This window comes from Urocitellus parryii, chromosome 5 (genome assembly GCF_045843805.1).
Source record: "Urocitellus parryii isolate mUroPar1 chromosome 5, mUroPar1.hap1, whole genome shotgun sequence".
Taxonomy (NCBI): Eukaryota; Metazoa; Chordata; class Mammalia; order Rodentia; family Sciuridae; genus Urocitellus; species Urocitellus parryii.
The window spans coordinates 204,791,733-204,814,777 of record NC_135535.1 but is presented as its reverse complement, the minus strand read 5'-3'; the positions used below and the strand labels follow the sequence as shown (position 1 = coordinate 204,814,777).

General features: G+C 34.7%; 1 protein-coding gene and 1 non-coding gene across 6 annotated transcripts in view; one reads left to right on the top strand and one right to left on the bottom strand.

The window, feature by feature from the left end:
- The window catches only part of Zranb1 (zinc finger RANBP2-type containing 1), a 49,840-nt gene that overhangs the window by 14,334 nt on the left and 12,461 nt on the right, over positions 1 to 23,045 (bottom strand). For 3 of the 5 annotated variants that reach the window (XM_077799193.1, XM_026384282.2, XM_077799192.1), the window contains 2 exons: positions 20,538 to 20,709; positions 18,087 to 18,940 (listed from right to left, as the gene is read on the bottom strand). In XM_077799193.1, the coding sequence (XP_077655319.1) occupies positions 18,087 to 18,940; positions 20,538 to 20,578 (895 nt within the window). In that variant the 5' untranslated portion in view covers positions 20,579 to 20,709. The remainder of the gene's footprint in view (positions 1 to 18,086; positions 18,941 to 20,537; positions 20,710 to 23,045) is intronic. The other 2 variants (XM_026384283.2, XM_026384285.2) reach the window with 1 other exon arrangement.
- On the top strand, positions 42 to 148 carry LOC113179623 (U6 spliceosomal RNA). Its single transcript, XR_003300372.2, has one exon. It is a non-coding gene; the product is annotated as a U6 spliceosomal RNA (small nuclear RNA).

Here is a 23,045-nt window from a genome sequence, read left to right as displayed (position 1 = left end):
TATGTGGAAGTTAGCAAAAATTTTAATTTCAAAATCTCAGAATGCTTGTTTCAGCAGTACATATACTAAAATTGGAATGACACAAAGAAGATTAGCATGGCCCCTGTGCAAGGATGACATGCAAAATTGTGAAGCATTCCATATTTTTCTAAAAGCAGCCTGAATGAGTGAGAGTGGGAAAACATCCCAATTACATATATATGAGCCAAGACATCTATACACCTATTTCAAATTGATAATTGTTATTAAAGTAAAAATTAAACCAGATGATTTTTGATAAGGTATGTTAAAACATTACAAACAAGTTAGGGACAAGAGAATGAAACAAGTATGACTTTTTCCAAATCCACAGAGAACTTCAAAATTCCCAATGAATCATTTTATTAATCTTAACACAAAAATGTTAGGTAAAAGTAATAACTATATTGACAATAAAAATCAACCCTTTAAAAAGAAACGTCTACATTAGCTTGCAATTTACTAAAAATAAGAGGGGAGGACCCCAAACCCGAGATTATAAAACCAAACAATTTTGTTTCCTAACTTACAGCAGGAAAAATAAATTTGTTAAATTTGGTGAGTAGAATGATAATACTAGCTGAAAACAGTATGCTTTTTAAAAAGTATTTTTTCATTAGGAATTAAGGTAAATAGATATTCCTTACAGGTTGCACCAAACCCCCACTTAATTTAATTTCCTTATCTACTGAAAGAGCACTGTTCAAGGCAATATGAGAAACACAAAGACAATAAAAACATACCTCCTATATTCAAAAAAGTCCTTTCTAATAACACTTTTGAGTCATAAATGGCCAGCTTCAAAAGTCTGCAAACTCTAGGATCATGGACCCTTTTAGCAAGTCAATATGCTTTTGCCTCAAAAAGGTCCCCCTGACCCCTATCCCCAGACATACATTTTTCAAGATAAAGCAGGCGTGGTAGCACACCATCTATAGTCCCAGCACCCTGGAGAGCACTTACACAATATAGACTCTCCATCTCAAAAAAAAAAAAAAAAAAAAAAAAAAAAAAGCCATAACTATTTCGGGATGTAGCAGGATCATTGCATGTTTTATGGTCTTCAGCTTAAACCTAAAAATATATCTATTTATAAAATTTATTTGTTACATATGATTATTCCATGCTCTCCCAAAAGCAATCCAAGTTTGATCAATTCACCTGACAGAGGAAGATCTGTATATACATATGTATTTATGTGTATGCTACGTATGTGTGATATTCTATATTCAAATATATTTATTTCTAAAAGACAAACATGAGGAAATCTAAAGCTAAATACCAAAATGACTTCCTTCTTTGGGTGGAAGAAGGAGATCTTCTCAATCACTGTCTTTACTATTCCTGGCTAACTCACCATAAAGGAGAAGTCTAAAAGAATTTCACCTTAGAAATTCTTAAGAATTTATTTCTTTTCTAATGTTTCTGAGGGATTTCTTTTTTGGGGGGTTGTATGTGTGTGTGTGTGTGTGTGTGTGTGTGTGTGTGTGTGTGTGTGTGTATGTGTATGTGTGTGTTGCTAGGGACTGAACATGTGAAGCAAGCACTCTACCAACTTAGCTATATCCCCAGCCCTTTTCTGAGGGATTTCTCAAATTAGGGGTGGCAGGAAGATGAAGACTAATCTAAACAGCACACTGAAGTTTACAATCCTATGATTTACAGTATCACCCATTCTGCCTTCAAAGTAAATACTTCAAAAAAACAAAAACCTGCAAAATGGTGATGAAATGCATGGTATATAAACAATATCTCAGTAACGCTGAGAGAGACAGACACACTCGCGGGACACACGCGCGCGCACACACACACACACATAAAATTTCTATCTGGCTAATCCAAAATAACAAAAATACTCAATTACTCCTTCTCATCCCAAACTCTACATTAAACTGCAGAAAAGCTAACGTGCCCATTCCTTAGCATAGAATAAATAAAAGAGGATAGAAAATGAGGATAAAACAGAATAGACTCTTCTCCACTCTTCACAGCACAAAATTTTCCAAACTTTCTAGCACAAACACATGGAAGTATAGACAAAAGATAACTTTAAAAAAATATCTTATTGTCTAATGTTTGAGGAATATATGATTTCATTCTTTTTCTTTACCCATAATAAGAACTTATGGTTTCAGTGACAGGTGAATTTTCAGCTACAAAGATCAGTAAACTTTTTACAAATTTCATGAGAATATCACTAACTGCCCAATTTTTGTTATGTCTTTATTATATACTGTTCAAAGAGAACTACTGAAAAGCTTAGGCAATTTCTTCATGACGCTTCACTACAAACATGATGTTTAAAAGAATTCGAACCATATTCAAAGAATTTAAACTGGGAGGGAGGACATCATAGTATATTCAAAAAAATCTTACAAGATATCGGAGTTCTTCACATAACAATACACTTTGAGCTACTTTTAATATAATGGATAAAAAGAAAGTAGAGAAAAGCAGAAGAAATGGTAGGCAGGAAAAGATAGCATATAAAGGTTAAGTGCTAAAATCTCACTTTATAGAACAAAAGGGGGGGGAGGTGTACTGAAATGTTCCAAGAGAAAATAAAGAGATGACTTGTACATGGCTTTCTTCTAAGTTACTTCCAACTCACAATGCCTTAAAGAATAACTCAAGAAACTTTCTCTTAATACTTTTTAAATTTAGCAAACATTTTGTCCCTTCCTCCTCCATGCAATGAAGGCAAACAACAACCAAAAAAAAAAAAAAAACAACTAAGGATGCTCTGAGAAGATTACCAGTATAAAACTAACCTACAGTACCATCATTCATTCAAAAGGATTGAATAAATGCATAATTAGCTAAATAGAGTCACATAATTACAAAGAAAAGTATTAATACAGTTTTAAAAACCGAAGATCTAAAGAGTAAGTGAAAAATACTGTGTTATACATTACTAGCTACAAAGTTAAAAAAAAAAAAAAAATGGCGGCACCTGCCGTAGCAGCTCATGTTGTCCTATGAGCTGGGCCATGAGCTTATAGTATTTTGAAGCCACAAGAGAATAAGTCACCGAGGACTTCACAGCTACTATGGAACTCCGTTGGTTAGCATATGAAGCTGGCTCATAGATATTTAGAAAATAGACTTATTTTTCCCCCATGTATGGCACGGTTTTCAAAGTTTTGCCTTATTTTCCTTTATGACATAAAATCATAATGGTAACTCACTTTGAAAAGAATGCCAAATGGTAAAAAAAAAAGCCAGGACTTACCTGAGCCCACATGGGCCAGCTCAACACTACCCTGGAGTTCTATGGTAGCTGTGACATCACAGCATGGTTTATGCTGTGGGGTCAGGGTGGACCTGGAGTCAGCAGGCACAATTTCAGGAACCCTTAAAAAGAAAAGTTAGTTTTAAGTGGTAATGTTCAGAATGTCCTATATCATGGTCAGTAGAAAGATGCAGATGAGGCTGGCTATAATGTCTAGGTCATTTTCCTCTACCCAGAGTTGAATTCATTTAATTGTTTTTGTATATTAATAAGAAAAAAGACCACTTAGTAACACTTTTCTTTTCAATCATTTATACTTTAATCATAAACCTGATGTAGATATTCACAGCAAACTTTCAATACTCAAACATAAGCTGCTTTTTAATTTAAATAACCTCAATATTTTTAAGTCTGCCTTCAAACAGAGGGAAAATTCCAGAAACAGTTTTGAGCAAAACAAACCCCTCCTATTTCACTGCTGACAATAATTAATAGTAACACGATTTACCATTTCTGATGCCAGAATAATGCTATAAAATAGTGACACTGTCAAAAAAAAAAAAGAGGGGTGATAATCAGAAATCGGAAAAAAATTATTAAATATAATCTAATCTATAATAAGAGTAACTCCTATTCAACAATTTCACTTCCCCATTATTAAAATTCTCTTTAGAAAAACAAGAAGACTCGATGAAATAAGGAGTCAAATAGTCTCTAAGGCCTTTTAAATGTCCTATTATTAACTGACAAACTGTCAGAGAACAATAATATTTCTGAGCTCTTACCTCCTTACATCTTTGATCTGACTGTTAACTGCTGTGGAAATATATATCCCCAAAGTCATGAAAGACACCTTTCTAAGAAAGAAGATCCTGAAGAGCAGGAAAATTTACTGCAGGAAGCATAATGGAAGAATTTAAAGGAAAAAGTTATCTCTGGAACAAGTGATCAGAGAGAAGTATACATGCTAATGAATTATGGAACATTATAAAGGTCCCTTGAGGAAATTAAGATTTTTCTAAAAATTGTATATTTTTCTTTCTTTTTTGGGGGGGGTGGGGGGTGGGGAGGGATTGCTGCTGCTGCATTATGCATGCTAGGCAAGTGCTCTACCACTGAGCAACAACCCCCAGCCCCTAAAAGCATATTTTGAAACTCACATAAATAGTATATGCCAGAGTCACACTCACACAGCCATCAAATCCAAAAGTTTTTCTGACTTCAAAATAAAAATTTCACTGCTACACTGTCAAGTCATCCTGGCTGAATTTGGAATCAAATTTTAGAATTAGGATTATAGTATTAATAGTTAGGACTGGAAAGACTGTAGCCACCCTCTTTTACAATTAAGAAAACTATGGTAAGTAAACATTTCAATAGGCAGGGGGTTATTTATTGAAAATAAAAGGAAAAAATCCATGACTTTTCATAACTTTATATTGTTCATATTATAGTCACTTAAAATTCTCCTAGTCAAAAATATACACAAAATTACCAAATTAGAAGAAATATTAGATTATCTTGATAAGATCCCCAGCTAGAATCACAAAACAAGAAAGTCCCTATAATTGGCCACTGCAAGAGAAGGTTCTACAAGTTTCATAAATACTCATGGCTCACACACATGTATCCACATAAATGGAGTGGTATGTTCTGCCCAACAGTTTCAGGCCCTCACAGCATAACACATTAGACACCCCTCACCACATCATGTTTAAAACAACCTTGCCTTTTTGTTGTTGTTGTTTAACTTTTTGAGTTCTTTGTATACTCTGGAGATTAGTGCTCTATCTTAAGTGTGAGAGGTAAAAATTTGTTCCCAGGATGTAGGCTCCCTATTTACCTCACTTCTTATTTCTCTTGCTGAGAAGAAAACTTTTTAGTTTGAATATGTCCCATTTGTTGATTCTTGATTTTAACTCTTGTGCTATAGGTGTCCTATTAAGGAATTTGGAGCCCAACAAGTACACAAAAAAATGCTCACCATTTCTAGCTATCAGAGAAATGCTAATTAAAACCACTCTAAGATACCATCTCACTCCAGTAAGAAAGGCAGCCATTATGAAGTCAAATAATGGCGAGGATGTGGGGGAAAGGTATACTTGTACATTGCTGGTGGAACTGCAAACTGGTACAGCCAATTTGGAGGGCAGTATGGAGATTCCGAGGAAAAGCAGGGAATGGAACCACCATTTGACCCAGCTATTCCCCTTCTCCGACTATATCCAAAAGACCTAAAAAGAGCATACTACAGGGACACAGCTACATCAATGTTCATAGCAGCACAATTCACAATAGCTACACTGTGGAACCAATCCAGATGCCCTTCAACAGATGAATGGATTAAAAAAATGTGGCATTTGTACACAATGGAATATTACTCAGCATTAAAAAAATAACAAAATCATGGCATCTGCAGGGAAATGGATGGCACTAGAGCAGATTATGCTAAGCGAAGTTAGGCAATCCCTAAAAAACAAATGATATAAGGGAGGTGACTCAAAACAGAGTAGGAAGGAAGAGCATAAGAAGATGATTACCACGAAACAAGGAAAAGAGGAGGGAGGGAAAGGGAGGGAGGGGGAATTGCACGGAAGACGGAAGGAGACCCTCATGGGTTCACAAAATACATATACGATGGTGTGAGGGGGAAAGGAAGAAAAAGAGAGAGAGAGAAAGATAAGTGTTACAGTAGAATGGGTAGAGAATAGTGATGGGAGGGGAGGGGGGATAGGGAGGGCAGCAGAATACAACTGACACTAGGATTGCTGTATGTATACACATGGATGTATAACCAATGTGATCTTGCAATCTGTATACGTGGAAAAATGATAATTCATACCCTATTTGAATCAAATGTATGATATGTCAAGATCATTGTATTGTCTTGAGCAACTAATAAAAAATAAATAAATAAAACAACCTTGCCCTCTTCCTGTGCTCGTGAAAAATGACACCACTATCCAACCCAGACGTCCAAGCCAAAAACCTGGTTATCTTTCTTAATTCCTTTTCCCCTCCAAGTTCTTTCAAGTTTTGCCAACTGTACCTCTTAATACATCCCCATTTCCCAACTCCATTGCTTCTAGCCTAGCCCGAGACTATGTTCTCTCACCTGAACTGCTATAATTGCCTGAGCAGTCTGCCTGCCTCAAGTGCTGGACCCTCCTCATCAATTTCCTCCACTATGGTCAGAGTAGTTTTCCTAAACCACAGATCTGATTATGGAACCTCCCTTTTTAAAGATTTACCTTTGTCATTATACCGAGAGCCAAATGTCCTTACCTAAGTAAATAGACCTTGTAGTTCAGCATTCTCTGCAGGTTTATGTCTCATAGCACTCATTCTGATGGCTTTTTTTCCCCCCAGGTTATCAGTCATGACATGCTTTCTTGATTCTGGGGTCTTAACACTAATGCAATTTCCTTTGAAATACCATTCCCTCTTCCAAGATTTCAGCCAAGATGTCACTAAAAGCCTTCTCCAAAACTCTTACTGAGATCACATTACATGTTCCACTAGCACTTCACACTTCTGCAGCACAATGGTTTGCTGAATTAATATAGTCTCCTGCCAGACCATAAACTCAGTTTCTGAGTCTCACAACGACTTTCACCACGCTTGGGAACACACTCAATGAATAAATGAATGCATTAATGAATCAATGAACCAACAAACAATGAAAAAGTAAAACAGACAATTTTTAGAAATAACTGGGGGGTGGGGTAGAGAGAGAAGATGGGAGGGGAGGGGAGGGAGGATAGTAGAGGATAGGAAAGGTAACAGAATACAACAGTTACTAATAGGGCATTATGTAAAAATGTGGATGTGTAACCGATGTGATTCTGCAATCTGTATTTGGGGTAAAAATGGGAGTTCATAACTCACTTGAATCTAATGTATGAAATATGATATGTCAAGAGCTTTGTAATGTTTTGAACAACCAATTTAAAAAAAGAAAAAAAAAGAGAAATAACTGGAGGGGGAGTAGCTACTTCCAAAATAATTTTTAAAATAATAATTTAAAAAATATAGTAAATGACTTTGTCAGATTTTTAAATAAAACTATTTAGGAGCTGAGGTTGTAGCTAAGCAATAGAGTGCTTGCCTCACAAGTGAGTCACTGGGTTCCATCCTCAGCTCCACATAAAAATAAATATATTGCGAGTTCAGCTACAACTAAAAAATTAAGAAAAAAATATGTGTATATATGTAATATATGTGTGCAAATTATGTACATAAAAGCCTCAAAATAACTTTGATATAAAAACAATTTTAAGCACCCAAATCAATGAGGGACATTTGCATTTAATATATCATATTAGTGAAAAATATTTAGAACAATTATTTTAATATTAATTCAATCCAAAAAATGCACACAACAAAAATAAAATATTAGTTAAAATAAGCTGGGAGTGATGGTGCATGTCTATCATCCCAGCAACTCAAGAGCTGAGGCAGGAGGATCAAAAAGCCAAGACTAGCCTCAACAACTTAGTGACACTCTCAGCAAATCAGCCAGACCTTATCTTAAAAATAAAAAGGGGGGGATGTGGCTCAAGCGGTTGCGCGCTTGCCTGGCATGCGTGCGACCCAGGTTCGATCCTCAGCCCCACATACAAACAAAGATGTTGTGTCCGCCGAAAACTAAACAATAAATATTAAAAAAATAAATAAATAAATAAATAAAATAAAAAGGGATGGGGATGTAGCTCAGGAGTAAAGTACCTCTGTATTCAATATCCAATCCAAAAAGAAAAAAGACAAAAGTTAATTACAATAAACTGTCCCACCAAAAAGGGAAAAGAATATTTGCAATAAACATGACTGGTAGTATTTTAATATGCATATTATTTATAATTATATAGCTACCATATAACTAGTAAAAAATCACAAAGAAAATAAAAGACATGAATCAACAACTCACAGATAAATACAAATGACTAATAAAATGGGATAACTTGTTGCCCTTAGTAACAAATAGTCCTCAGAGAGAACTCCACAGGGAGTCTCAGACTGCTGGCTAATAAGTAATAGGTTAACTTCAGTTCCGAAAACTCCTCTTTATATTTCACATTCATTTTTTAAAAGATGAAAACATTTTATCTGAAAATATAAGGTTCAATGAATGACAGATTATACAATATAAATTTCAACCATTAAAAGTAAGTAAATAAAAAGACCGAAAATACACAAAAATTTCCTCCAGGCAGTGAGATTATAAATTCTTGTTTGTTCATAGCTTTTCTTACATCGAAATATTCTATAATATGCACAGTCTGCTCTATTAAGAAAAAAAAACACTAAATTCATACATTGTTAGAGGAAGCCAGCAGAATTTCTAACTTTGATAAAACAAAAAATGTTATATCCATGTCTGTTGACTGATGAACAGATAAAACATGATATACATATACTGGAATATTATTCAGTCTTAAAAAGGAAGGGAATTTGAACACATGCCAAAATATAGACAAACCTTAAAGATACTATGCTAAGTGAAGTATGCTAGCTAGTTATGAAAGGGCAAATATTGTATAATTTAATTCATTTGGCATACTTAACTACTCAAATTCATAGACAAAAAGAATAGCAGTTGTCAGGGATTGGGGTGGGGAAATGAGGAATTACTGTTTAATGTTTTGCAAGATGAAAACAGTTTTGGAAATGGATGGTGATGATGGTTGCAAGACTACATAAATGTAAAATGTCACTGTTATACACTTAAAAATAAGGGTGGGGAATAGGGAATAGTTAGTGGTAAGATATATTTAAGGCTATAAATTCAATGCCCAGCACCATAAATTAAATTGAAATGAGTGAAATGATAAAATGTGTCATGCATATTTTACCACAACTAACTGAAAAAACTCAATGATACAAGGGTATTATTCAAAGATATTAGAGACATTGCACTCAAAACTATTTTACCCATGTAGTATTCTTCTCACTCCTTTAAGAAAAAAAAAAAATGTTGGCATACACATGTAATCCCAGCTATTCCAGAGGCAAAGGTGGGAGGACCATAAGCTCAAGACCAGTCTCAGCAACTTAAACCCCATTTCAAATTTTTAAAAACTATTTTTAAAAAGGTCTAGGCATGTGGCACAGAGACAGAGCCATGCCTGGTATGTGCAGGCCTAGGGCTCATTCACCCATAACAAAAAATAAACAACAAAAAAAAATTATACAAATATATAGAGAGAAGGGCAGGAGAAAATACTATTGAGGACTCAACGAAACCTCCAAATTCAAATTGAAAATCATTCTGCAAAACTAGACTCTTCAAAAATCCAATTGTTATAAAAGAGTAAATTTTTTTTAAAAAGGCACTGATTTAGATTAGAGACTCAACAAATAAAACTAAACACAATGTACTGTGTATTGGCTTTGACTGAATAGGATGGAGGCAACAGTATTACTGAAACTATTTGTGAAACTAAATATGGACTTAAATTATTAAATTTCCTGAGTGATTATATGTGGTTATGTAGAAAAAATGTCCATGTTATTGCAAAACACATGCAAAAGTATTCTAGGGCAATGTGTTATGTCGTCTGCAGCTAATTCTCAAGTGTTTCAGGAAAAACGCACCAGTGAGAGGGAAACACAGACATCAAATGTAGACATCAAATGTAACAAAGTAGTATCTGGAAAATCTATGTCAAATGTATGTAGTATTCAGTGTGTTATGAAATTTCTCTATTATAGAATAAACAGCTGATGGTGAAAGGTGATTATCTCCAGCAGGATTGGAGGTGAGGAGAAAAAAAAGGAGAAACTATTACATTTCTTTAAATTAAACTCAAGTATCTATTCTTGGTATTTCCCCCTACTATAATAGACATAACTTAATAAGACTTTCCAAATTTCCTAATTCAGTATTATCATTTATTAAGTCAATGATGTAGACTCAAATGTCAGTATCATATAATCAAGAACCACAAGATACACTCTCTTTCTCAGCATAGGAGGCACACACTACCATTTGGCAAGGCTGTGTAATCAACTGTATTTTAGAAACTGTGTTTTAGCATACCAGGGACAACCAGAAGATCAACTGCTAGGGTTCTATGCCTGCCATCGCCATCCATTTGCCTTAATAGACACACTAAATTCCCAGAAGTTTTTATTCCACATACCAGGAAATATTTTCAAATCCCAGAATAAACTGCCCAGCATCAGTTAATTATGTGTATGTTTCCCTACAGGTTAGAATCTTTTATATTGCTGGAAATTTTCTCAATTCATTTTAAAATCATGACAAACTATTATTTTATATCCCAAGTTCCAAATATCAAACAAGACAAAAATAACCTAAAGGTAATATTCCTTCCATGGTGCTAAAAGTAATTCTACTACCTATTAATATGAATTACCTTAAACAGAGCACAAATCTACAAGCAATTATGTGTACAGTGAAAAGATACTGCAATTTTTATAACTATACACACACACACACACACACACACACACACTTCTCCTATTAGAGTATCAGAGTTAACCAAGGACATACAAAGCACTGCCAGCATTTCTAGGAGTTGAGTTTCCTATTATGGATACATTGCCAAAGATTTGTTAGAAGAGTCTGCATATATTTTAGATTCTACTAGAAGTATTTAATACAGTATTTTCCATCAAATCACATTTGTTTTATTTTGGTTTTGGGGTTTTGTTGTTGTTTAAAGGGAGCAACTGGATAGTTTTTGCTGTTTTGTGTACTGGGGATTGAACCTAAGGGCACTTTAACACTGAACCACATCTCCAGTCCTTTTTATTTATTCATTGATTTTGAGGCAGGGTCTCCCTAAGTTACCGAGGGAGGCCTCAAACTTGTGATCCTTCTACCTCAGCCTCCTGAATTGCAGGGATGACAATATGGTATGCACCACCACGCATAGTGTATTTGGATAGTTTTAAATGTAGGAGACTATTAGTAAGATCCAAGAGCTACCTTTTACCTGGCTCTTCTTTCGTTTATATGTAATGTAATGTATTAGGAAAAACAACACTGGGTTATGGCTCAGTGGTATAGTGCTGGCCTAGCATGTGTGAGGAGCTAGGTTCGATTCTCAGCACCATATATAAATAAATTAAGGATCCATCGACAACTAAAAAATATATTTAAAAAAAGAAAAGAAAAAGAACACTACATCAGAAGAGTATCTTTCAACAGAAAACTCAATTTGGCATCAATATAAAAACCAAAGTTCATAATCCAGCATTCAAAAAATAACCATAACTTAAATCTAACAAAATAGTGAACAATTTCTCTAGCTTCCAGAAAATGAGCTCTAAAAATTATTTACCACAACAAAGATCTGCTACTGAGCCACCGATATGGTAGTAATATGACTGCAATGCAATTTCACAGAACAGGAAAAATTCTTAAAGATGAAAAATAGATTGCCCAAATGGCTCTAGTATACCAAGCTGGAAACAAGCCAACACAAACAAAGCAAAAAGAATAGAAATGCCACATAAAAAAAAAAAAAAAAAATCAAGTTCAAATAATGGGGCCTCATCCTGCAATGTTGTAAATTATTGACAAGTACAGATCAACTTGGGCCACATCAATCAGCTTCATGTAGGCATATTTATTTTGATGACTTAAAGTCAAGACTAAAAACAGTAATATTCACAGGCATAAAACATTATTCAAAAGTTCTAGTAACAGTGTTCCTTTCAACCACAGCTAGCAGATAAAAGCACCTCTACTGCCTTTGTCTAGAAAAGAGTGAGGACATGGTTACTTCACATGGAGCAAGTCAGTCTTTCTACCACAACTTGTTTCTTTATATTACAAAACAATTAACTCAATCCCACTAACAACTGGTGAAAGCGAAGTAAATGCTTTCTGAAATTGTCGAATTAAGATAAACAGCTATTTGTATTTATTTCATATAGCTTCCCTAACAAATCACTTCAAATTTACTAACTTCAAACAATACAGACTTTTTCTCTTACTGAGAAAAATCAGAAGTTCAACCTGGGTCTCATCAAACTAAAATCAAGGTGTTGGCAAGTGTATTCCTCCTTCAGGAAGCTGTAGAAGAAAAGCCAAGGATGTTCTAAAGGCAGCTACCCTCATTCTAAGCTCATAGCCCTGTATTTCCACTTCTCCACTCTCACATCTCTGGTGACACACACTCTCCTCTCTCCCTCTTTGACTTGTAAGGAAAAAGCTTTGTGATTACATTGCCACCTGGATAATCCAAGATAATCTCTCATCTCAAGATCCTTTATTTAATCATGTATGCAAAACTATCTTTTGCCATGTAAAGTAGCAAACCAATAGTTTCTGGAGATGAGGTTGTGAACATAATTGGGAAACCACATATTATCCTACCTGCCCAGCTATTTGAATCAGTCATGTCAATCACCAAAAAAACCATAGGGGTACACTGGGGAAATGAACCTATAAGATCAATAGTAGGCAAGAACAAAATACAAATGTGGACACTAATTCATCTCATTAATATGTTTTTCAAGATACTTACTATGTATATCTTTTTTTTTTTTTAAGAGAGTGAGAGAGGGAGGGAGGGAGGGGGAGAGAGAGAGAGAGAGAGAGAGAGAATTTTTTAATATTTATTTTTTAGTTATTGGCGGACACAACATCTTTGTTTTATATGTGGTGCTGAGGATCGAACCCGGGCTGCACACATGCCAGGCGATCGCGCTACCGCTTGAGCCACATCCCCAGCCCCCTACTATGTGTATCTTCAGATAAGGCTTTGATAAAAATATCTTTGTGAAGCAGATCAATAACTTCTAAAGCTAAGGAGAACTCAAGAATAGAAGCCTCCTATTTCTGCACAATTTCTCTCATTTCTACAAAATCATTTATATGTCCACAGTTTTCTCAAATTAGAAAATCTTCCCAAAGATGTCTTAAATAGGTAAAATCACCACAGGAATTTCATTTTGTTTTGACATAGTACTTTTGATATAAATCACCTTTTAATCACAAAAGTTCATAGTAAAACCATCTCCCAAAACTAACTTAAAGGTCAACCTAATTTCCTTTGGACTGTACAATATCCCCTTTGTTTGACCAGTCGTGAATTTCAAAACTAAGAATTAGCTGGGCACATGACGCACATCTGTAATCCAGCAAATGAGTAGGCTGAGGCAAGAAAACTGCAAGGTCAAGGCCAGCCTGGGCAACTTAGTAAGGTTCTGTTCTCCAAATAAAAATGTAAAAAGAGCTAGGGGTGTAGCTCAATGGAAAAGAGTCCATGTGTTCCAATCCCCAGTACAAAAAAAAAAAAAAAAAAAAAAAAAAACTAGGGGGAAAAAAAAAATCAATATACAAGGTTACGTTTTACAACAGTTTTCCAGAGAAAGAAAAATAACACCAAAACAACTTTAACAATTTGTTTCCTTGAGAAAAACCTTCAACTGACAAATCGCAAACGCCCATCCATACACATTTGGGAGGGGGGGGGGGTGTACTGGGGAATTGAACCCAGGAGAGCTTAACCACTGAGCTACATCCCCAACCCTTTTTAATATTTTATTTAGACACAGGATCTCACTAAGTTGCTTAGGGCCTAGCGAGGTTGCTGAGGCTGGCTTTGAATTCACCAGCCTCCTGCCTCCGTTTCCCAAACCACCAGGATTAATAGGCATGCACTATCACACCTGACCCATATACACACTTCTTAATACAGATACCAGAAAAAAATCAGAAAGAATATTCTAAAATGTAATAAGCCCAGGGATTGCCAATTTTTGTTAAAATGAGTATAGCGTTTTATGATGGAAAAAACTTCAGATATGTTTAATACTATTCACATGTAGATATTTCTACAGTTACATCTGGCACTCTTAACATGGATACATTGCATATGACATAGTACACAGGTTTCTAGCAAAGGGCCAAAAATACAATTGGCACCAATATGGAAAATACCTCAAATACTAATTTTCAACAAGTTATAAAAGAAGGAAATTAGATCAAATCCAACAAATATTTTCATAGACAACCTGACAGAAAAAAAGATTCAATTCCAAGATATTTTCTATATTTTAGACTTGTCAAAATCTTGGAAGTGTGACCAATCTTGCTCAGAAGTGATCAAGATTACAATTTTCATGATTCCATTTCAGCCTACTCCTCCATAAAAGAGTTTAGCCCACAAATCAGTGATTCTCAACAGAAAATATTAGTGCACAATACAGGTAACCCCAAAACTTCAGAGCACCAGAAGGCATCACTGATTGAAAGGTGCTCATGCTACTGAGCAACCAAACACTTGAGCATAAAAATTCCAGTTTCAACACGTACCTACTATATAAGCTTGATTCTTCTGTGTTTGCATGTATACATGTACCCACATGTATATGGGTGTTTGGTGGAAATCAAACATGGCTTTGTGCTTGCTTGACAATCATTCTACCACTGAGCCACACCACCAAGCCCTTAAGCTTGTAAGGGTTTTTCTTCTGTTATTTTCTTGTGGAGCTGGGGAGTGCACCCAGGGCCTTACAGGTTAAGTAAGCAAGCATTCTACTACTGAGTTACACCACAGAGCTTATTATTTTGAAACACAGTCTCATTATGCAGTCCAGGTTAGTCTTGAACTTTGGATCTTCCTGCCTCAGCTCCTGAATAACTGGGATTACAGGCATGCACCACCATGCCTGGTTTAATTCTTTTTCCCTATACCTTTAACACCCCTCACATCTCAACTCCTTCACATTTTCATTAGCAGGAGCACTAGATGAATTAAATATAACAAAGATTACTGAAAAACTGTTGTTTAAGAAGCGAAACAAAATTGGGGGTGTGTCAGTGGTAGAGAGCTTTGAGCTGGATTAGATCCCCAGCATAGTCAAAAAAAAAAAAAAAAGTGAAAACAAAGTGCTAACTATGAAGTTATAGATCCAATGACAATACGGTTTCATGTAAAAATTTTATCTGATACAACTTTAAGTTAAGAAACACACAGAATAACTTTTTAAAATCAAATATTGCCATCAATGCAAGTACAAAGATGAAGAAATTTAATGTTAGAAAAAAAAAACCTTGAATTCAGATTCTCTTCTCACGAACTGTCTGGTAATGAACTAAGGTATCTCTACCCTTAACCACTAAAAAACTATTGTACTGACTACCTCAGTGTTATCCTGACAGCCAAAGAAAAGTAGAGTTTGCTTTACTGGGTCAAGTCCAAGTAGTCTGTAAAGTGCAAGATAGAGAAAGCTAAGAAAGCAATGAATCTAGAAATTCAAAAGAGTGACAGGATCCTTACAGGTCTGTTTGTTCAAACCTCAGTTTCTAAAAAGCCTTTTCACTGGTTAATAAATATCTGATACACAGCAGGCACTGTTCTAGGCATCAGGACATAGCTGTGAACAAAACACATAAAATTCCTGATACTCAGAGGAAGCTTAAATTTTAGAGGAGATACAAATAATAACCAAAATTACCAAATGTACCAGAAAGTGACTGTTAAGAATATAATTAAAACTGGGAGGGGCTGGGATTGTGGCTCAGTGGTAGAGTGCTTGCCTAGAATGCACGAGGCACTGGGTTCAATCCTCACCACCACATAAATGTAAAATAAAGATATTGTGTCCACCTAAACTTAAGAATATTAAAAAAAAAAAACTGGGAGCAAGGAGTATAGGACAGGGATGAAACTTTAGATAAAGCAGTCAAGAGGATCTCACTGAGAAGGCACCATTTGAGAAGATTCAAAGGAGGCAACATAGCAAATCCTGCAAGGAGACAGAGATTCATCTGTTAAAAGGAAAGTGAGCCTGGAACAGTGGCAACTCAGGAGACTAAGGTAGGACAATTGAAAGTTGAAGATCAGCTTCAGCAACCCAGAGAAACCCTATTTCAAAATAAAAAGAGCTGGGGATATGATAGGCTCAGTAGTAAAGCACTTTAGCGTTGGGATTGGGGGAGAGGTGGCCAGAGGGGAATGATTCCAAACAATAACAAAAGAAAATCGATGTATTAAGTAAGTAGTGCTGCCATATTCTCTCAGTACAATGCTGTCTATCCAGTGGGAAGGGCAGACTACAGTGAGTGCTGAAGTGAGCTCCCTGAAAACACTTGGCACCAACAACAGACATTCCAGAGTCAACTGAATTTAAATTCTCATCTCTGACTTTACCATCCTAGCTCCCAGAATCCTCTTTTGCTGATGTCAGGTTTGCACTGCCATCCCCCCATCCCCCACAATCCTCTCACCACATAAAGATGACTGGTGAGAAACATACACAACAACTAGTAAGAAATGCCCGTTCAGTACTACTGATGCTTAGTTTATTTCTGCTTTCTCAACAATTCAACTTTCCTCATTCCATTTTATCAGCTACAAAGTTGGCCTGAGGATGGAATTGTTTTTTCCAATTTTAAACAAGAAAGTCTTATAAATTACACTCAGTATACAATTTGATGCTTAGTATACATACTTTGAAAATTGCTTTTTAAGGCTTCAATAAACCATAATATCAAGCAGTTCTCAACCTGAGATTTACTTAATTAAAAAACTATAAACCTAATTCCTAAAAGATTCTATGACACCGAAATGTTAAGAATCACTAAAAATGAAGTTTAGCTCATTTCTATCTGTAAACATATATGTATTTTAACACCACCATGTAGTAAAAGGATGCATAGTATGCTAAAGCCTGAAAATATTATTTTGAGAGTATTCCAAACCATTCAAGTAAAGGTCATATAATGTAAAATTCCATTTATATGAAATATCCATGATAAGTAAACTCAGAGACAGAAAGTAGACTGGCAGTTAGGGAATGGGAATTTAACTGCTTAATTGGTACAGGATTCCCTTTTGGGGTTATGAAAATGTTTTGAACTAAACAGAGGTAGTGGTTGCATACCACTATAAATATGAACAAAACTGAATTATTCACTTTTACAATGGTGTGGTTTGTTATATGAATCTGATCTCAAAATCTGACAGTAAATAAATCCCTTTTGTATCTCCTAGTTTCTAAAAATTTATATATAAATTTATATATAAAATCTCAAACATCCAATCTACTCAAGATATGTGTGTACGTTTGTTACCTTTTATAGTGAACTACAGAAATAATCCTTGAAACTATGGTATAGTACAGAAAAGTACAGTCTTAGCTTTTGTATTATATCACAAATAATGAATTCTCACAAATAACTATGTCAATAACTGGATGAAAACCCTGATCTCATGTCTTTGTCCTTTACCAACTATGACCCAGTGTCTGGGTCGAAAATTTCAAATTTCCTTACAAAAACATTAAAAAACACAATATACACAAATCATGATTTGAACTATAGGATCAGCTGGCTACATGACATCTGTTCCGTGAAGTTTGCAAACGTTTACTACATGGCATTCATGTTAAATTAACATCAGCACTTTCAAGGTCAATATTATGTTTGTTCAACTTCTTGGAGTCACACATTTTTATGATATTTTTAACATCTGACTAAAGCCTCTCATCACAAGATGCTCACACTGTTTACAAACACTGAGAAATAGCAGCTGGTGTTTCTCAGTCACATCTTGTTACAATAAATAGAGAAGCAGTTTCAAACTCCAGGTATATTTTTCTAACAATGTGTAAAAAGTTTGCTTTAACCCGAAACTTCTCCCCTAATGATACAGAGACATGTACACAATTAAATGTATGCAATTTAGCACCAAATTGACAAGATCACAAATATAAATTCTTGTGTATGAATACTTTTAAGTACAACTATCACACGGAATGAGCTTAATATTTCTATTAACCCTGCTTCTATTTCATGTAATTTTTAATACTTTTTCCCATCTCAATTTTAAAAATGCAGAAAAGAGAAACTTACCCACACAAGCATTGAGGAATAGCCAATCAGTCTTTTTCATCCTGTTTTTAATTTGCTTTAGTTTTTTGAAGTCCACTTCAAGTTCCTCCTTGCTGCCAACAGCACCAGCCAATTCAATCCTTTGAAAATCCATTTTAACTTCAGAGTCTCGTTTTGTAGTAGGAGGTGATCTTCTTTGGCTATTACCACCACTACTGCAGCTTCCCCTCCAACGAGCTCTATCTTGCTCATTTATTATTGAAGAAGCCTCTTCAGTCTCTGCCAACTCTATTGCTTCAATATTATTAGGTCTGGGATGATCACAAACAACACATTTTTTAGCCTTGGCCCAGTTTTCATATGTGCAAATAGAACAAGTCCAATGCTGGGTCCTTGTGTTCAGTTTATTTCTATCATTGTATTCCTCACAAGAATCAACAGAAAAAGCAACTGGTCTTGAGCCAGATCCTGAGGATTGAGGAGATTCTGTGGGACTCCTGGTCCTACGCTGGGATAAGCACTGGGTACATCTGATTGCTCTTGGCCAGTTCAAGTATGTGCACATGTGGCATGACCATTTATTTGCATTTTCCATACTGTATGAAGACTTAACTCTTGGTCTTGCACTAGAGTCTGGACATATTAAAGGACTACTTCCTCCTTCAGTGTTGGAAGGATCCCAATCTCTACCAACATCACTTGAACCACTTTTAAACGGATCTTCTGTAATAATTGTTCCACTAGGTCTTTGGGCACGACACATAGTGCATTTGATTGCAGATGGCCAGTTTTCATACGTACAATATTCGCAAGCCCACTTAATTCCACGTTCTGACATTGTGCACTTCTTGAAGTGAGTTATGTCAAGCAGGAAGCTATAAATAATTAGGACATGGTTATTAAAAAAAATACTATTTCCACCTCTTAAAATCTGCCCCCAAAATAAATGTATCCTTCAACTTATAAAATATACATTTCTCAAAAGAGGAATGCAAGATTTTATACTAAATTGTTTTACTTTTCTTTTTGGATTTCTATAGAGATACAGGGGATAAATTTCCAAAGAAAACTCTTAGATCTCAGGATTTAATGAAATTGTACTCTGGAATGCAAGAGATAAAGACACTTATTCTAAAAGGGGAAGAAATTAAAACATGGAAGTCATAATAGGAAAGCTTGGTCATAATTTCAGCTTGGTCATCACCATCAATTTAGAAAAGTATCCAATAGTTAAAAAGACTCAAAGGAAAAGCATACAAACTAAATAATACCTCAAAACATAATCATTCTCAAATTATAAACAACATAACAATATAACAATCATGCTATCTAGGTTACTATAATGTTTGATTCACGACTACAGAAGATCAAAGTAATCTCTATCCTCATTGGTATGGAAGAAAAGCAGCTTAAAAATATCAATTATTCACTGCTTTTAATCAGCACAAGTAGAAAAAAGACACTGAGGAGTAATCATCATAATTAACAAAGTAACTTTATAAAATAGATTGTTTCTTGATATCCTGTATCTGAAAAATCTAGTTCTCTGTGGAGCACAAAAAGCAAACCCATGGGCTAGGGTTGTGTCTCAGTGGTAGAGAGCTTGCCTAGTACATGTGAGGCACTGGATTTGACCTTCAACACCACATAATTAATTAATTAATTAATTAATTAATTAAAAAGAATGCCTTTAAAAAAAAAAATCAAACCCATATTACCAATACTTGGGAAAATCAAATTGATAGAACATTTCTTGAAATAACTATCAGCATAATCATGCCAATATAATTTTGACTATTATTTAACATTTAAAATTTTAAAATATATTCAAAATTCAACTCATACTAAAATATATTCATTATTTAAAAGTTTCTAGAATCCTACAGTGAGCTTACTAATTCATAAATAAAGAAATTTACATGGCAAGTTTAAACAATGAATTACTAGGGATCAAACCCAGGGCCTTGCACATGGTAGGCAAGCACTCTACCACTAAGCTACATCCCCAGCCCCAATTTAAGACTTCTTTAATGGCTTAAATTTAGACATTAAAATGTTTTCATTTCCTTAAATCCTTTCTTTACTGATCTTAACCGATTTTTCTTTTTTCTTTTTTTAGGGGCAGGGAGAACATTGAGACAGGGTCTCACTTAAGTTGCCGGAGCTGGCCTCAAATTGTGAGATTCCCTACCTCAGCTGCCCAAGTAGCTGGGATTAATTACAGGCATATGCCACTAACCTGGCTCCCACCAATTTTAAATTAAAAAAGAGAAAGAAATCATAGGTAGAGTAACAGATACTTTTCCCTCTCTTTCTCAGGGATTCTTCCCAAAACTGGAAAGCTGTCTTTTTACTCTGGAAGTCTTTTATATTCCTGCCTGCCAAGCCCACACCCCATGTAGTGTGAACTCTAAGACAACTTCACTATTAGAAAGGCTATTATTTAATAGCTAAAATAAAAATCACACTTACTAAGGTTTTAGTTTCCATGCTATAACCTCCACCTTGCACATGGTTAGAATAAAAGCACAGTTATAAATCAGACCAAAGACAAGATTCAGTCTTCATGCTGGCTCAGATTCTGACTTCCTCAGGAGATACTGCAAAACGTGATAAGTGGTTCTGTCTGACTGAATAGCTATTCCTGTAAAGGAGACCAAAACTGAATTTCACTTATAGCCTGCTAATTAATCCATAAGTATTTTAAAGGCTTAATTTTAATCAGTTCTATTTAATTATTCTCACTTATTTTAATAAGACTATTACATTTAAATTTTTATTGAACAACAATAAAAATAGCTAATTCATTGGTCAGCCAAATTAAATGAGAATGTTGTTTTTCTATATAATTTAAATGTGTGTATACACACAAGCACTAATATTATCCTTATTTGTATTACTGAGTAGGAATATGATGTGGTATATCCAAATAAGTAGAGAGCAAAAGAAAAAAATTGATTAACTTTGAAATCTTTCTCCTTCAGTAGTTTTTGTCTTTGCTTTTGCTTTTTTCCCCCCTCATACCCAGGTAATTTAAATTTCTTACTTAAGACTTTTTTAAATTTAGTTTGTACACAAAGACTACTCGAAATCTGACAGCAATCCAAATATGTGTTTAAGAGCAGGGAACGATAATCATAAGCATTCATAAAGTGGACAGTAGAAATTAAATGGCAATTTTCATGTTTATTAGCCAGTTCTTCCTTTAGTTTCTCAGATATGAAATGTAAGTAAATTACTTATTCATGCTACCAGAAATTGTAACAAGCATGAGAAACACCATAAGAACAAATGAACGTATATTAAGGACTACTGCAAGAAAATTCAATATTTCACTTAATATTCACATTCAAAACTCCATACTTGCTTTGATAAATCTTACTATGATATACCTGTAAACTTCACTAAACAGCCTGTGACCTTACATTATCTTAGCCAATCTTCATGGAACTAATGTATAGGTATATATACTTAAATTTCCAAGGCTGACAAAAACAAAAATATTGTCATAAAAATAATCATACAGGGCTGTGGTTGCGGCTCAGTGGTAGAGCACTTGCCTAGCATTTGTGAGGCACTGGTTTTGATCCTCAGCACCACCCAAAAAGAAAATAAAGATCCATTGACAACTAAAAAATATATACATATTAAAATAATCATCATCATCATATAGAGGTTGGGGGGTGTAGTTCAGTGGTACAGCATGTACTTAGCATTTGCAAGGCCCTGGGTTCAATCTGCAACACAAAAACATGATAATCACCAAATATGCCTGGTAAATGATGGACATACAGCTGCCTGATAAGCCTGTTTTGGAAAATCCAGGTAACTAAGCAATACTAAAACCAAGCTCAAGAGTTTTAAGAGGAGTGCATTATACTAAATGATGATGTATATCCATTGTGGAGAATTGAAACTTTGTGGGAATATTGTCTTTTACTAACTGAAAGGTGAAATTCATTGGAGAAGATTTTCTGAGAAAGCCACTGGTACCTGTGGCCATTAGTAAATGAAATGGAAGAAGGATAACATCAACTCAACTATGTAATTTTATATTATTCAGAAGAAATTAACACTGAGTATTCTTTTTCTTCCCAATGTCAAAACATACTAAAAGGTATATAAAACTAGTCTCAAAGCAATCAGTTCTAAGAATTAATGCTGCACCCTGAAATAAAACTAAATATTGTTTTAACATAAATTAACTTGGGCATAGGAATATAACTAGTCTGTGCCAAATTGTCTGGTACAATAAAATGTTAAACAGGACTTCTTTAAGGAAAACTGGATACAACTGCTACTCTTAAATATTCATTGGTTCAAATACAATACCAGGAAATCCATTTGTGCTTCAAGCTCTACCTATAGAATAATAATGTCTCCAAATATATCAATCATTTTCCAGTATTAAATTCATAACTCCTTTAATTACAAACTTCCCAACTCAAATAATAATAAAAGAGAATAATATTATGGTCTATATAATTAATGGCTGGGAAGGAGCTAGTATATACATTTTTATATTATCATGTTTAATTAATTAAATCATACTTACAAAGCACTAACACTGTACAAGAAATTTAGCTACACTGACGTCAATTCCTCAAAATTGTAGCTATACCACAAATGCCCCCAAATACGTACTTTAAAAAAAATCTATGAAAAAAAACTAGGGAAGTGAAATAATCTTCATCAAGCACAAACCCATTAAACAAACTGAGATAAGCTCAGGTGCCAGTTAGTTAGTTTCAAATGATGAGAAATTATCCAAAGAACGAGCTAACAGCCCTCTTAAGGGTTTTTATTAGTTTTATTAACATAAATACTTACTAATATAAATCTGTGGAGGTTTACAAATGCTCAGAAAACCTCTTAGGGAAATACAGATAAATCTAAAGAGGATATTCCAAGCATGCTCAATTTTCAAGTTCTGTGAAAATATTATGAAGTAATTCTGAATTACAAAACTTAGATAAACAA